At 41.0% G+C, this 16,536-nt stretch overlaps 1 protein-coding gene across 1 annotated transcript; it reads left to right on the forward strand.

The window, feature by feature from the left end:
• Nucleotides 1-6,679: 6,679 nt before the first annotated feature.
• Nucleotides 6,680-15,575, forward strand: serf2a (small EDRK-rich factor 2a). Its single transcript, XM_020521614.2, has 3 exons — nt 6,680-6,820; nt 14,090-14,198; nt 15,116-15,575. Exons 1-3 carry the CDS (start codon nt 6,814-6,816, stop codon nt 15,198-15,200), a joined length of 201 nt encoding a protein of 66 aa, XP_020377203.1. The 5' UTR covers nt 6,680-6,813; the 3' UTR covers nt 15,201-15,575.
• Nucleotides 15,576-16,536: the final 961 nt, after the last annotated feature.

Here is a 16,536-nt window from a genome sequence, read left to right on the forward strand (position 1 = left end):
AGGGAGGAAAATGGCATAATGTAAGTGTTACTGACGCAGTAATTCAGTGAGTCAGGCTAATGATCAAACGCTGTAGGCTCAAATCCTATTGTGGTAGCTGTTGGATTTTTGTGTTCTATCTTTTTTTAAAGATATCTAGTTTCAGTAATTGTGACTATGAAACTATTTTATATAAAAACCCATCTTGTTCACAATGCCCATTAGGGAAGAAAATCTGCCATCCTTATCTGGTCTGGCCTAAATGTGACTCCAGACCCATAGCAACACGGCTGATTCTGAAATAGTTGAGCAAACCATTCAAATCAAGGGCAATTGTGGATGGGCAACAAAGCCTGGTCTAGACAGAGAAGTCTCAGGTTGTTAACAGTGAGGGATTCAGCAATGATAATGATATTGACTGTCATGGTATGATAGTTAGATTTTTCTCTTGTTGGAGATAGTCATTGCCTGACAGTTGTATGTTATGAATGTTAATGTTGTTCAGGTCTTGCTACATTTGAACATGGACTGCCTCAGTATCTAAGGAGTTGTGAATGGTACTGAACATTGGGCAATCATTAGCAAACATCCCACTTCTGACCTTATGATGGTTGGAAGGTCTTTGATGAAGCAGAAGAAATGGTTGTGTCACAGACAGTACCCTAAGGAACTCCTGCAGAGATGTCCTGGGAATGTGGTGATTGAACATCAATAATAATGACTGTCTTCCTTTGTGCTGGGCGTAACTTCAGCCAGAAAAGAGTTTTCCTTGTCCCATTGAGTCCAATTTACAAAGACTCCTTGATACAATAGTCAATCCAATTAAGCCTTGGTGTCACAGCAGTCATCCTGACTTTCCCTCTAAAATTCAGCTCTGTTGTTCATATTTGGACCAAGCTGTAATGAAATCAGGAGCTGAGTGGCCCCGGTGGAACATGGACTGAGCATCAGTGAACAGGTTAGTGTTGAGGAAGTGTGGCTTGATAACTGTTGACAACACCTTCCATCACTTCGCTTGTGATTGACAGTAGATTGGTGGAGTACTAATTGGCAAGGTTGGAATTGTCCCACTTTTTGTGAACAGGACACTACTGGGCAATTTTCTCTATGTCTGGGTAGATACCTCTGTTGTAGTTGTACCAGAAGAGATTGGATAGGGGCATTGCAAGTTCAGGATCACAGCTCTTTCATCTTATTCCTGGAATACTGTCACGGTCCATTGGCTTTACAGTCTCCAATGTCTGCAGGGTGTTGTTTTTTGATACCACATGGAGTGAATTGAACTGACTAAGGACAGGCATCTGTGATGCTGGGGGCCTCTAGAGGACGCTGAAATTCATTGCACTTCTAGCTGCAGATTGTGGCAAATGCTTCAGCCTTATGTTTTGTACTCATGCACTGGGCTCCCCCATCACTGAGGGTGGGGATATTTGTGGAACATGTTCCTCTTCTCAACTGATTAATTGTCCAGCATCATTCATGACTGGATGTGATAGTGCTGCAGAGCTGATTCATTGATTGTGGGATCACTTAGCTGCTTACGCAATTGGGCTTGCACGTTTTCCTGTGTTGTCACTTCATCAGATTGACATCCCAATCTAAGGTGCTGCTCCTGGCATGAACTCCTGCACTCTTCATTGAACCAGAACTGATCCTCAATCTTGATGATATTGGCAGAGTGGGGGTTATGCCAGGTGATGAGGTTACAATTGTGGTTGAATACAATTATGTTGCTGATGGCTCACAGAGCATCATGGATACCCAGCATTCATCATTTGTTCAAAATCTATTCCATTTAGAACAGTCGTTTGGTACACAATACAATGGAAAATACCATCAATATGTAGATGGTACTTTGGATCCACAAAACAGTGTGCAGTGATCACTCCTGCCCATACTGTTATGGGCAAATGCGAGAAACTTTGCCTCATAGCTTGACTCTTCACTTTTAAATTTCCTCCAAGCCCTTTCCATTCTACATGAAAACATTTACTGTGTAACTGTTGAGGTCTGCTTCCCACTTCATCATACGAATTTCACTAGAATCCCTACAGTGTGGAAGCGGGCCATCCAGCCCATCAAGTCCACACTGACCCTCCAAACAGCACCCCACCTAGACCCAACCCACCTACACCCAACCCTATCCCTGTAACCCTGCATTTCCCATGGCTAACCCACCTAGCCTGCACATCCCTGGATACTATGGGTAAGTTAGCATGCACATCTTTGGACTGTGGGAGGAAACCAGAGCACCCAGAGGAAACCCACGCAGACACACGGAGAATGTGCAAACTCCACACAGACAGTCACCCAAGGGTGGAATCAAACCTGGGACCCTGGCACTGTGCAGCAGCAGTGTTAAGCACTGAGCTATCATGCCACTGTAGGATGAACCTTGGTGACACTTTTATTGATTGACTGGAGGAGTGGTAAAGTCCTCTGTACTAGTAATCCAGATACCTCAGGTTAATGCTCTCGGCATGTAGGTTCAAATCCCATCAAGAGAATGAAATTTAAATTCAATGAAAGTGTGAAGCAAAAAGTTACAATGACTTGTGTTAACACTGTTGATTGTTAAAATCCCATCTGGTTCACTAATGTCCTTTAAGGAAGGAAATCTTACCTGGTCTTCTCTAAATGTGAATCTAGAACAGTGTAATTGATTCTTGGTTGCCTTTGGCCAATTAGGGATATGCAATAAATGCTGGCCCAGCCAGTGACAATTGCATCCTCAAACAATTTAATATCCCTTATAATTTTAAATATTATTATTAGCTCTTCACTGAGGACAACAATCCCAGTTTTACCTCTTTCTCCACAGAAATCCTTCTTGCCTGGTATTATTTAGGTAAGTTGATATCCATGACAAGCATGTCTGACAATCTCTACACAGACATCTGATTGTAACTTGAATGTTTGTTGTTCAATCTTTATTTAAATGACAATTCCAAACTCACTAATCAACCAAGCCATGGTCCTCCACAAGTTGATCTTACTCATTCCTACATTGAGTGTAACCAACAGGCTGATCTCTGTCCTTACCCTCTCATTCCCTTGGGATGGATATCTGTGGTTCTATATGTCAAAACATGAGTCCTGCCAAATCCTTCAAACTGCTGTCGTGTGTATTCCCCCTGTTCCCTGTAGCCAATTTCTTCCGTTTAAGAAAGGGAGAGAGGTAGAATGGAAGAGAGGAGAAGGGGAGGAGATATGATAAAACAAAAAGGAATGGAATGCAAACAAAAAGAGTGTTTTAGAAAGCTGACAAGAGATAGAAGAGCTAATAGAAGGGAGAAAACGTGATGAAAATGTTAAGAAAGATGGAGAAAGATGAGAAAGAGGGTAGTGGACAGTGAATGGGGTAGGATAGAAGGCAGATAGGAGAGGAGAAATTGAAGGGGCAAAAGAATTGGGTAAGTTGCTGTGTATTAAAATAATATTGGCTCCTACTATATCTCCTTTAAACAATGCAATTAATCTCTCTTGTATCCTCCCTTTCCCTTCTCTCCTTTTCTCTTTTCACATCCCTCCTTCTCTCCATCCTTTTCAATCTTCTCCTCCACCTCTCTTTTCTTTTCTCTTTTCTCCTTTCTGTTTCATTTCCAGCCCTTCCCCTCTCGCTCAGAACCCCCACCTTCCTTCCTTTGCTTTCCACCAATGATTCCTTGTGAAAAAGCTTTGAGATGTATTTTGTTATTTGAGACTGTGGATTCTAAAGTAGAGACAAATTGGATTTGGTTTTCAGTTCTGTGAAGGTGATGTTTTGAGGGAACTAATTAATTTTCAGTAGTGGGTCAAAGCAGCATTTCCAAGAACTCATGCGACTTAAGCTAAAGGATTAGATGAGCTAGCCGGAGAGATATTTTGCTGAAATTCAGCTGTTACGACCAAACACCAAGATAGGCCTGAGCTAGAAGCAGGTTCAGTTCAGAAGAAAAGATTCATCCCTGCAAGTGTACTGTTTAGCAGTCAAAATGTAGATAAAGGAGTTTGAACAAACCTTTTTTTCTGTTAGAGTTCAATGAAAGAAATCAGCCATTCAGCCTGTGCCTGTGTGACTTGGGGAGCGACTGTAATGGAGAGTGGTGAATATGCAGAAACTGACTGAAAGGAAATGCTTGCATCCTCATCAGTTAACTATGAAATGTTACAGCGAAGACACAGCTAATCTGTTTTAAATGGGTACACTTGCCATAACAGAGTGCAGCATTGGTTCAAAACTACTGATTCTTAAGGAGAGACTGAGGAGATAGGATCTATATTCTAGACCATAAGACCAGAATTAGACCATTTGGCCCAGCGCACTCTGCTCTGCTATTTGCTCCTGGCTGAAATGTTTCTCAAACCCATTCTCTTGCCTTCTCCCCATAATCTTTGATCCTCTTACTAATCATGAACCTATCTAAGTTTGTCTTAAATACAGTCAATGACTTGGCCTCCACAGTCTTCTGTGGCAATGTGCTCCATAGATTCACCACCCTCTGGCTGAAGAAATTCCTCCACATTTCAGTTCTAAAGAGTCATCCCTTCACTCTGAGGTTGTGCCCTCAAGTTCTAGTCTCTCCTACCATTGAACATATTTTCCCCATGTCCACTCTATCCAGGCCTCTCAGTATTCTGTAAGTTTCAATCAGATCCCACCTCATCCTTCGAAACTCCAATGAATAAAGAGACCTCAACTGCTCCTCATATGACAAGCCCTTCATTCCTAGAATCATTCTTGTACACCTTCTTCAAGGCCAACACATCCTCCCTTAGATACGGGGCCCAAAACTGCTCACGGTATTCCAAATACGATCTGACCACAGCCTTAAATAGCCTCAGCAGTACATTATGCTGTTATATTTTAGCCCTCTTGAAATAAATGCTAACATTGAATGTGCCTTCCTAACTGCCAACTGAACATCCATGATAACCTTAAGAGAATCCTGAACGAGGACGCGGAAGTCCCTTTATGCTTCAGATTTCCGAAACTTTCCCCATTTAGAAAATAGTCTGTGCCTCTATTCTTCCTACCAAACCGCATAACCTCACACTTTCTCACATTGTATTCCATCTTCCACTGCTTTGCCCACTCTCCTAACTTGGCCAAGTCCTTCTGCAGTCTCCCTGCCTCCTCAACACTACCTGTCTCTCCTGTCTTTGTCTCATTTGCAAGAAAACGCCTCAGTTCCTTTTTCCGGATCATTAATGTTTAACGTGAAGAGTTGTAGTTCCAACACTGACCACTGCGGAACTCCACTAGTCTCCAGCTGCCATCCCTAAACATACCCTTTTATCCCCACTCTCTGCCTTCTGCCAATCAGCCAATCCTCTATCCATGCCAGTACTTTGTTTCTAATACCATGGGCTCTTATCTTAATTAGCAGCCTCCTTAGTGGCACCTTGTGAAAGGCCTTCTGGAAATCCAAATAGATCACATCCATTGCTCTCTTTTCTCGAGCCTCTTCTGAGTTTAGAAGAATTAGATATGATGTAGAAAGTATGTTTCCCCTGGCCGTGTGGTCCAGGACCAGGGGACACAGATTCAGCATTGGAGGCTGGAGTTCAAGTCCCACCTACTCCAAAGGTATGTAATAATATATCTGAAAATATCCAAAAAAGACACCATTTAAAACGAAAATAAGGTCGAACCTCTTCACTCAGAGGATGGTGTTTGGAATTTTCTAACTCAGACAGCTATGGAAGCTCACTCATTAAGTAGGTTCAAAGCAAAAATTGACAGATTTGTAATTACTGATGACATCAAGGAATGTGAGGATAGAGCATGAATATTGTGTTGAGGTAAATGATCAACCATGATCTAGAATGGCACAACAGGCTTGAGCACTTGAATAGCATTTGCTTACTCTTATATTTTTAAGTGTCTGATAAATACCTTAATATGATTAGCTGCTGACATGCTCGCTGACATCACTGACGCATGCCACTTGGTTTCAGATTAAAGTAGGAAATGGGAAACTCAGAACAGGCACTGTAGGATCTTTGTGAGCTGCTTTCTTTGGGCAGTGTTGTTTCTTTGCCACTAAGTGCAAAATCCAGCCTGGTGTGTGCAGTAATTTTTGACTTCCTGTGATAAGTATTTTCTCTCTTCTATCCATTTTTCCATTATAGATTCCTAAGTTTCCTGTACTCTCTCTTAGGTTATCTTAATTGTTTTGTCAATCCTTGCCTGAGCCTGAGTCTGATCCTCAATGAGTATTACACATGTAATAGTCATACCTTTTCTGCTTCATCCCACTCTTCATCTCATCATCAATCATAGAATGGTGGATATGTTAGCACTAAAATTTCTCCAACCATTCAGTGGAGGGACACTGAAGCATGTGGATGACCAGAGGGATTTTTTTGGGGAAGGGTAAAGAGGTTGAAATACAAAATTCCCTAAAAATTGAAAGCATCCAGCTCATGTATCGATCAAAATACGAGCACTTTCCATGGAGGAGCACTGCAGATAGATCCAAATAATTGCATCAATTAACAGTCTTTTGCCAGTCCATCATAAATCAGTTGTGAGTTGCCAGGGGTTGGTTAATGGTCCAAAAAGACCAAGAGCCCAATGGGTAAAAGCTCAAATCCCCTCGCCCACGTGACCTCCTCTCGCAACCGTGCGTGTTGTGGTGTGACGTCACGTGATTGACAGCGTCCCAGCCATTCAGAAAGCAGGGGTTGACCGTCGTATCTAATCAGGAGGCGGTGGGCGGGGGTGAAAGCAGTTGATCAGGTTTGGTTGCATCGGAGGTCGTGTGCCCGCGGCGGTTAGCAGGCGGCAGCGGATTCGGCTGTAGTGGCGGCAGCAGCAGGGGGTGGGAGATTAAAAAAAAACAGGCCAGGATGACCCGTGAGTAGCGGTGAGAGAGATACGGTGCCCATCTCTCTCTTTTCCCTCTCCATGAAACCGCGGGCTTGGAGCTGAATTGTCGACCGGCGAGGTTGTGGAGGGAGGTGTTACGAGTGTCGCCTTTCCGAGGCCTAGGCCCCGATTGACGGGCTCGCCCTTGGAGCGAGAGGCACTTGGGATGGTGGGTGGTGGGGGGAGGGCTGATAGGCCCCCGGTTCGTCACTCCTCACCCTTTCTGTTTGCTTTTTGTTGTCTGAGGGCGGCCTGCTCCGGAGAGTACGGGCCCTGGACCCGACCCCTCCTCTCTCCCTGCCACGTCCGCACTCCGGGAATTTTAGTCGGCTCAAAATAAATCGGCAGAGCAGCCATTAAAGGGTAGGGGGCGGGATGTCCCTCCTGCAGCTTGAGGGAAATGGAACCGCAGCTCCCTAGTAACAGATGGAGGATCGGCCTCGGCCCTGACTTTCGAGTGAAAGCAGCGAAAGTGAGGAGGTATGGTAGCTCAGTGGCTAGCCCTGCTGCCTCACAGCCCCAGTTACCCGGGTTTGTTTCTAGCCTCGGGCGACTGTCTGCACATTATCCCCGTGACTGTGTGGGTTTCCTCCCACAATCCAAAAATGTGCAGGTTAAGTGGGTTGGCCATGCTAAATTGCCCATAGTGTCCAGTTGATGTGCAGGCTAGGTGGGTTGGCCATGGGAAATACAGGGATACAGGGATAATGTAGGAGGTGATATGCTGTTTAGAAGGTTGGCGTGGACTTGGGCTGAATGGCCTGCTTCTACATGTAGCAGTTGTGGTGTGAGCAAGAGGAGGCTATTCAGTCCCTTTGAACTGTTCCATCCGTCACTAGAATATCAGAACACACATAGTCAGAGTGGGCCCTTTGACCCTACTTTGCTGTTCAATTAGGTAGATTATTGATGTCAGCTCTGCCTTTCCATTTGTCTCTTGATGTTCTTTATATCCAAATATCTGTTAAGATCTCTTTGGAGTGTACAGGATTTGGTGTTTTAAATTCATTTATATGAAAACCTGACTGTCTCAAGCTGCCATTGATAATTTGTCATTAGATGAGGAAAATAATTGGCCTTTTTTTTGGTCAAGTGCTGCATTGACTGATGTGCTGGCTTGTTATTGGCTTTGCAGTCTGCCTTCTGGTCTCAGTTACTTTTGAGCCACCCAGTCTGGCTCAGCCACATCCAAACTCTCAGATCCCCAAATAATTAGGTCCAAAATCAAGTGTGGGTTTACTGTCTGGTTTTGAGATACTGTACCTGGTCAGTGACTGAACATTCTCAGCCCTTTGGGAAGAGATTCTCCCATTCTAAATCCTTCAGCTCTGTTTGTCTGCTGTTGCCCCATATACCATGTTAACCTTGTCTGATGCAAATCTCTTGTGGCTTTTAAAGCCACTGCAACATTGGCTTTTTTTGTGGGAAATTAGCTCATTCTTGTCTGGTTGGAGTTAGTAAGTGGGTTTGGGGGGTCGGGGGAAGAATACTTCCTGAATTTCTTTTTTGCTTGCCTGGCTCTCGATTGATTATTTCCCCCATAAGTTGAGGAATTTCTAAACTTCTTGATTTGACTTATTGCCACATGCACTGAGATACAGTGAAAAGTGTTGTTTTGCATGCTAACCAGACAAATCATACCTTGCATAAGTACATCAGGGTAATAGAAGAGCATATAGAATAGTGTTATAGCTACAGAGAAAGCTCAACTCAAAAATATGAAAGGTCTGTTCGTAAGTCTGATAAGTGGGGAAGAATCAGTTCTTAAAGCTGCTGGTAAGTGTTTTCAAACTTTTGTATCTTCTGCCCAATGGAAGAGGGTGGATGAGAGTCTAACTGGTGGGAGGGGTCTTTGATTATGTTGGCTGCTTTCTCTTTTCCAGTTTTATGGGGTTCTTGTCATACTTCTGCATCCACTGTAGCCCTTTGCGTTCTTGTAGATTTTTTCTTTCATGGGATCTGGGTGTTGCTGGTTATGTGAGCATTTATTGCCCATAACCTTGAAGATGCTGGTAGGCCAGCCATAGAATTACCATAGTTTGTTTGGTGCACCATAGCATTGTGGGGAAGGTCCTTACAAGATTTTGACCTAGTGATATTTAAGAGGTAGTAATGTTCCAAGATTGGAGAGTATTGCTTGGAGCGAATTTGTAGTTCATGGTGGTATCCTTCCAGGTAGATGTTGAAGGAAAATTCTTAGATCGTTGTATTGCATCTTGTAGATGGTACATACTACAACAACTATGCCTAAGTGGTAGCGGGAGTGAATGTGGAAGATGGTGGATGGAATTCTATCAAGAAGATTGCTTTGTTTTGGATGGTGTCAAGCTTGGTTTATCAGAGCTGTAGAAAATGGAGAGTATTCCATCACACTCCTGATGTGGGTCTTGCAGATTGTGGACAGACTTTGAAGAGTTGGGAGGTGTTACTGGAGACCTTCCAGAATCCATCCTGATTTTGTAGTCAAAATGTATATGGCTGGTTTCACCCCAGTGATAATACCTGTGGATGTTGATAATACTTGATTCTGCAAATGGTAATGCAAGTGACTATCAAGCTGTGGTTGATCTCATTGAGAATTATCACTTCTTGGTATTTAAGTGGTACACCTGTAATTTGGCACTTATCAGCTGAAGCCTAATTGTTGCCCACAACATGTAGCTTGTTATATGGACTGCTACAGTTTGAGGTGGGGGTGATGAGTTTGGAGACTGAGGTTTGAGCTAGTGTAATTTAGAGTTTAGACAATGAATTTGTCTTGAAAATCATTCAGGCTACTGGAGGATGCTTGTAAATTGCAGTTAAAATTTAACCAAATCGGGCACCATTATTCACCCTGTCTGGATGAATGGGCTATAATTGAAGCTTTGCACCTACCTGAATGTTTTGAGCTTTCATGATTTTTGATTGGTAACGTTATACAAATAGTTGCATCTCCTAGTCTGCATTTATACAACTCGAATATGTCCTGTTAGAGATTATAGGAGGCAGAGCCAATTTTTCATTTGGTGTTTTGAGCCCACGTGAATTTCTCACTTCAGATAGTCACACAGTTCAACTGAGTTTTGGAAAGGAATACTCTAATATAGCACAAATAACTGATTGTTTTTGGAACTTACCATTCAATGTTTAACATTTTGCATTACAATTGCAATTTAGAATGAATTGTTCATTTCTCTTTGACAGAAGCAAAACTGCAATATAGTATTTTTTTATTCTAAAAGTTTTTAGAAATTGTTTAGTACTGGACCATTATTCAATATCTGATCACTGACACGGCATTTTGAAAGCAATAAAACTTCAGTGTAAACATTTAAAATGAAAGCAACTGGTTGACATGGAAACATTTCTGTATCTACTAGTATGTAGTTCAGTTTTTGGCCTCATTTCAGTTTTTCAAGTTGTTATTCTGACGTGGAATAAAGAGCGATTATGTACTTTGGGGTGTCTAGACAAGATTTCATTTTCCTCAAACTTGTAAGCGATTTGCTTCTAAAGAAATAGACTTTGGGGAGGGTACTTGTTAATTTTTTTTGTACTGGCCCAAACTTTCAGTCTTCTAAAAATCTATCATTGGTCACGTCATGCATACTTTCACTTCATGTCATCTTAGAATTCTCGGTTTCAGCTTGAACGTAGTTGTAACAATTGGTGTTTGTCCTTTTGGGGTAAGTGAGTGACAATGATGGACAATCCACATGCTGTTTAGTGCACTTTGCCACAATGAAATAAATCCTCCTGTGGATTATCACTCCTTTTGCAGTAGATTGGATTTTTATAGGAGACTAGAATCATTTCAATGCCGCCTACTCTGGTAAACTTTTAACAAAACGGGTGTGCTAAAACTTAATTGTTGGAATTTGTTTTGAAGTTTAATCTGATTTTTTTTCAATGTTTTTATAAACTTCATCATGTATCATCTGATGGGACTGGTTGAGCACTTTCTTCTATTAGCTACAAATCACCAATGTGTTTTTTAAATTTGCTTTGCTCTAAAACCTTTCTTCTGTTTTCTTCCATGTATTCCATGGGCTTAGATTTACTGTTTATCTTTCTCACAATGTGAAATAACACTCCTGTGAACACTCTATCCTTGCAAATTCACAAGGATCTGAGCTCAGCGGCCATTGGCATTTTTGTTGCTGTAACTGATTTGAATAATAAATACTAAAGCTTATTAAATTGTCCTTAGCAGTAATTTAAATCTCACTCTCTTAACCAACTGAAACTGAAGTTCCTTACTTTTTGTCAATTGCATTACATCTGCTTGTCTCTTGGCAATAAGTGTGGGAGCATGTTTCCTGACAGTGGTGCCTAATGCTTCTTTTGAAGTTGAGTGAGAGCCATTTTAAAAGTGAGGGTGAATTAAATTCTTTGATTGCATTTGAGGTACAAGAGTCAGGACTTTGCTCTTTCCTCCCAATCAAAAAGCTGCATGTATTTTGTGTTGCAAGCCATCCAAGTATCTACCTAACCTCTGAATATGCCCAAACTCCATGGGCATAACTTCCAATTTTTAAGTTTGCCATATTTCTTAATTAGACTTGAAAATCTGTTACTTGTTAGACAGAACATGTTGAAGGATCTGCCTGCAATCTGAGTAGCTTTTCAGTTTCATTTGGACCTGTCCGCTGTTAAAAATGCACAGGAGGAAATGCCAAGTGGCCCTTTCAGAAGGCATTAAAAAGACTTAAATTGCAATAAAGGCAGTTGAGTTTGTTGCTATGGCAGAAAATGTCTAGCAAATGATATTGAATGTCAGCAGTTTAAACCAATGAGTAATTTGTGAAAAATCCATGATTTTAAAAGCAGAAGGAGTGGAACACTGGGTAGTCTTTCAAAGAACCTTTACAGACATAATGGGTGTAATGACCTCATTCTGTGTTGGAATACTGTGATTAGCTACACCTTTGACAGAAGAAAGGTGTCATGAGGGTAACCTGGGGAGGCAAAATGAAATTAGTAACCAAAAGAACTGGGGATGCTGTAAATTGGAAACAAAAACAGAAATTGCTGGAAAAGCTCAGCAGGTCTGGCAGCATCTGTGGAGACAAATCAGTTAATGTTTCGCATCGAAAGACCCTTCGTCAGAACTCGAGGCACTGAAGAAGGGTCAGTCGACCTGAAACATTAACTGATTTCTCTCCACAGATGCTGCCAGATTTGCTGAGCTTTTCCAGCAATTTCCCGTCTTCTAACTGAGGCAAGTACAAGATGCAGATCAGAGCTCGATTTAACTTGTAAGACCTGATCTGACTGACTTGACCACTTGCAGAATAGAAAACTGCCAATGATCATCTGGTGGCAGTAACTCATATTAACATTATAGCACTCTAGCTCTGTTGGCAATTATGGGCTAAATTTTGGAGTTAGCAAAAACTGCAGGTGTTGGAGTCAGATGAGCGTGGAGCTGGAGGAACACAGCAGGCCAGGCAGCATCAGAGGAGCAGGAAAGTTGACGTTTCGGGTCAGGGCCCTTAAGAAATTTCTGAAGAAGGGTCCTGACCTGAAATGTCAACTTTCCTGCTCATCATGGGCCAGATTTTCCTGTTTCTTTTTTTTAAACTAGAATGCTACATTTGAGACAATTGTGCTCAAGTCTCTTTCAGAAATGCAGAGCCATAATTCTGTTCTGACAGTTGTTTTATAGTGCAGAACTGTCAAAAAAAGCAAACCACATCCCTGTTTCGTAGCACTCAGCTGTCATTTTATGAAATTGATAGCCCCCTACAGCCACTTGTGTAACAGTTATCAGAGTAAGTATATTGTGAGTGAGTGGGGCAGTGGTAGTATCCTTACTTCTGAGCCAGGAGGTTCAAAACCCATCTGCTCCAGAGGCATATAATAACATCTCATCAGGTTGTTTGGAAATTTCTACAGTAGAAAGATAATCCTCTGGATCAGAAGACCTGCTCCAGAGGTACTGTAACACATTTGAAAGGGTTGGTTTTTTTTAAATTGCCTAAGTTTAATGTGATGTTAGGGTGCTGTAAGAGTAGGTACGAGCTAGGTTGGAGATAGAATTTTGTGGAAACAAGCAAGGTCCAAGGAGGCCAGATGAGTGAATGTTTAGGGGAGCTCAGGATAAACAGAAAAGCTGATCTGGTGAGGGTGGATCTGCGTTTTGATTAGGTCAGGCATGGGGTGGGAGTTTGGATTGGGTCTGCTGGCTGAGCCTAGTGGGACAGGGTCGGGTCCGGCAGCACCAGTGGTTGGAGCAGAGGCGGCTGGGATTATGGGATCTATCTAATAGTTACTTGGTTTTAAGACTATCTTTTCCTGAGTGTTTTGTTTAATTTTTTTGTAACAATTTGAATGCAGATTTTGAGGAATTGTCTAGCAGAAAATTCATTTCCCAGTCAATTCCTTGAGTCTGCTACAATGGGAATTCTGCAGGGTACTTATTTTGTTTTTAATTCTACATTGAGAGTGAGTTAGTAATTTATTTTTCTGTGCAAGATGACAAATTGTCTCAACCAAACTAGTTGTACTTTGGTAAATTGATTTCTTTTAAAGAAAGGAACCTGCTACGCTGAAGAAGTTGAGTTCAGTTTCAAGGAGTAGCCCAATTAAGTTGATTATATTTAAATGAGATAAAGCCAAAGTATAAATTATATTTGAAAAAGGCTAGTGCTGCAGGAGTCAAATTGGTCAGTTTATGCTGAAGTCAGAATAAATATATACCGACAAACCGAAGCCAAATCTGCATTTAAGGTGCAGCTAATATTCAAACTCCAAATTATGTATAAACCCGTTATTTCAAAGTGAACAGCCTATGGTTTTGTTACCGTTGCAATAATTCAAACTTATTCTTTGAAAAAAATCTAGCAGTTCTCACTAGTGACTTTTGCTAGTTAGTCTATAACAAAGTGAGGTTTAATTCCTGTAAGTTAGAAATGCATTGCTCAAATTAATTGGAGGTAAGCAGCATCTAGACCTCTGCACGTTTTCCTGTTTCTAGTACAAACCTCAAGTGTAATAATTCCACTAAACAGTGGACGGTGTGGTAGATAAGCTGTCTAGCGATTATCTCAATGAGCTTAAGGTTATGCCTTTCTACTAAGTGACGTATATCTCCAATAGAAGAGTGAGGAAAAAGGCTGAGATCAGTTTTCTCTTGATGGAAACTTGTGTATTCTTGACTGGATCACAACCTTAAGTCATGATTATAGAAGCTTTCACTTTTTAAATAGGATATTGTGATGCAGAAGGCCTGATCAAACTGAGGGAGTCACCGTTGACTTTTTCTCTTCCCAGGTGGTAATCAACGAGAACTTGCTCGTCAGAAAAATGCAAAAAAATCAAATGAGCAAAGTAAACGGAAAAGAAAGGATGATGGTTTATCTGCTGCAGCCAGAAAGCAGAGGTAAACCAAACAGTGTCAACCATAAAACAGCCAACTGATAATCTGGAACCAAAATATTGCAATTTGATGAGCAATTCAAGTATATATGTATTTTTGTCAGAACTTTATTTTAGTGGGGAGTTGGGTAGAGACACAAGCAAACAATGGGCATTATTAAAAATATATGTAATGGGCCAGTTAGCTTCTATGGTTAACATTTGAACTATATATCCTGTCTCCAAACTAGATGTAGGTGGGGCTGAATATAATTTTAGGTGAAGTGGGAAAAGCTTGTTGATTACTGTAACAAAAAAGCAGTTCATGCATTGGTAACTTGTGGTTTCTAAAAACCTACACTTCTGGAAAATTGGCAGTCTGTACTGCATTGTATTTTTTTAATTCATGGGATGTAGACATTGCTGGCTGAGCCAGCATTTATTGCCCGTCCCTAGCTGCCCTTGAAAAGGTGGTGGTGAGTTACTGCCTTGAACCATTGCAGTCAATTCATCTACTGTAGATAGACCCACAATGTCATTAAGGAGGGATTTTGATCCAGTGACACCTGAAGAAATGATATTTCCAAGTCCAGATTGTGTGTGGGTTGGAGGAGAACTTGGAAAAGGATGCTCTTCCCAAGTATCTGCTGCCCTTGTCCTTCTAAATAGAAGTGATTATGGGTTTGGAAAGTGCTATATAAGGAGCTGTGTAAAGAACTAAATTTGGCTTTTTTCAACTGCTGGATCCCTAGACCAGAGCCCAAAGGGGATCCCACTTTTCCACCAGCATTAATTTCTCTATACGGAGATTCTAAATTTGACCATTATCTTTGCGACTCATGTATTCTAGGGTGGATATACAAGATAAAACAAAATATTATCCAGGCATACATTCAAATCAAATATTGGAAATGTGATGGTGTACAATTTGTATTCTTGCAGGGATGCTGAAATAATGCAGCAGAAACAAAGAGCAAACAAAAATTCTGCAGCAGCTGCAGGAGCTAATGCAGGAACTTCAAATTAACGCCCACACCCATGGTACTCTACCTAACTATGCTGGATGGGTACATCTAATGAGCAACGCGGCTTTGTCTTCAAATATTGAACATATTTAAAACATTGGGTTCTGATACTTCAGAAAATTGCATTGCTGTACCTTTCTGTAGATTATGCCATGTTTAATGCAAAGGAACATGTCTTGCTTGTAGAATTGGTACTGATGCAGTATTAGACCTTGTGCTGTAAAGGTGCTTTTTTATTTTTGCATGAGCATAATACGAGAGGTATTTCCAGTTTAAGCAGAAAATATGCTTGCATTTGGATTTGTGACCAGCCTTGTATTTTTGTATCAACGCTAACCCTTTAAATTCTGTTTTAATAAAGACAGCATTTAAGTTGACCAAGCTGGATTTAGCTGCTTGTCTTTAAATTGTCACTAAAGCTTCGCCATTCTTAAAACATCTTTATTTTACCTCCGTGAACCACAGATGGAAGGAAACCAGTCAGTTCTTACACACTTAATTAGGTTTGAAGTGTTCTACTGAAGTAATTTTTTTTAGAAAACTGAGATACTTCAGTTTTTGTGGGGATTTGCCACTGCCTTTGTTAGACAGTAATTCTGTTTTGTATCTTAACTTTGCCCTGTCATAGGGCTGACATTATAGTTAAGGATGTTGCAGTAAATAAAGGAAATGTGTGCCAAAGCTGATTTAATAAAATGAGTGATTTGCAATTACAAAATCTTCCTTGAAGAGTTTGACATTTAATGGCAGTTACCACTTTGTGGATCACAGTTCTGCCTATGGTGCTATAAACTCAAAGATAACTAGGTTGTTATTTTGATTGATCAGGCTGACTGGGTTGTTGCCTGGGTGAGATGTGGACCAAACAAGTTAGACAAGCTTGAGGAAATGTCAGTTCTTCAGACCAGAAGACCCAATGTCAAATTGATTAACTTAATCACATTGAGACAATGGGTCATGGAAACAAGCTAATAATGCCACTATTGGGGAGTTGGTCACAAATGAAATCTATGGGGTGAGCTAATTCCAATATATCATATTGGAGGGAAAGTGTTGAAATAATTTCTGAATATTTCAAGCTTGGAGAAGCAGTAGCATTTTTGCTGGATGGATGAACTTAGAAGGGCAGAATGGCCATCTCTAGTATGTAACTGGTGATTTATCTTATCAATTTTGCATCAGTTAGTGATTTCTTTGCTTTAAAATTAAAGCACTTAAACAATAATGTGTATATAGTTAAAGAAATCCTTTGCAGGCTAATTTTAGTTCTAAGTGACCAAATGTGAAATTAGAAGCTGAAGGGTCAGTTCCCTGTTCAATTTGACTGCTTGATCATTA

This window comes from Rhincodon typus, chromosome 33 (genome assembly GCF_021869965.1).
Source record: "Rhincodon typus isolate 14 chromosome 33, sRhiTyp1.1, whole genome shotgun sequence".
Taxonomy (NCBI): Eukaryota; Metazoa; Chordata; class Chondrichthyes; order Orectolobiformes; family Rhincodontidae; genus Rhincodon; species Rhincodon typus.

Coding starts and splice junctions, on each gene's coding strand:
- serf2a (XM_020521614.2), top strand. Junction 14,199..15,115: donor GCTGCAGCCAGAAAGCAGAG/GTAAACCAAACA, acceptor GTATTCTTGCAG/GGATGCTGAAATAATGCAGC.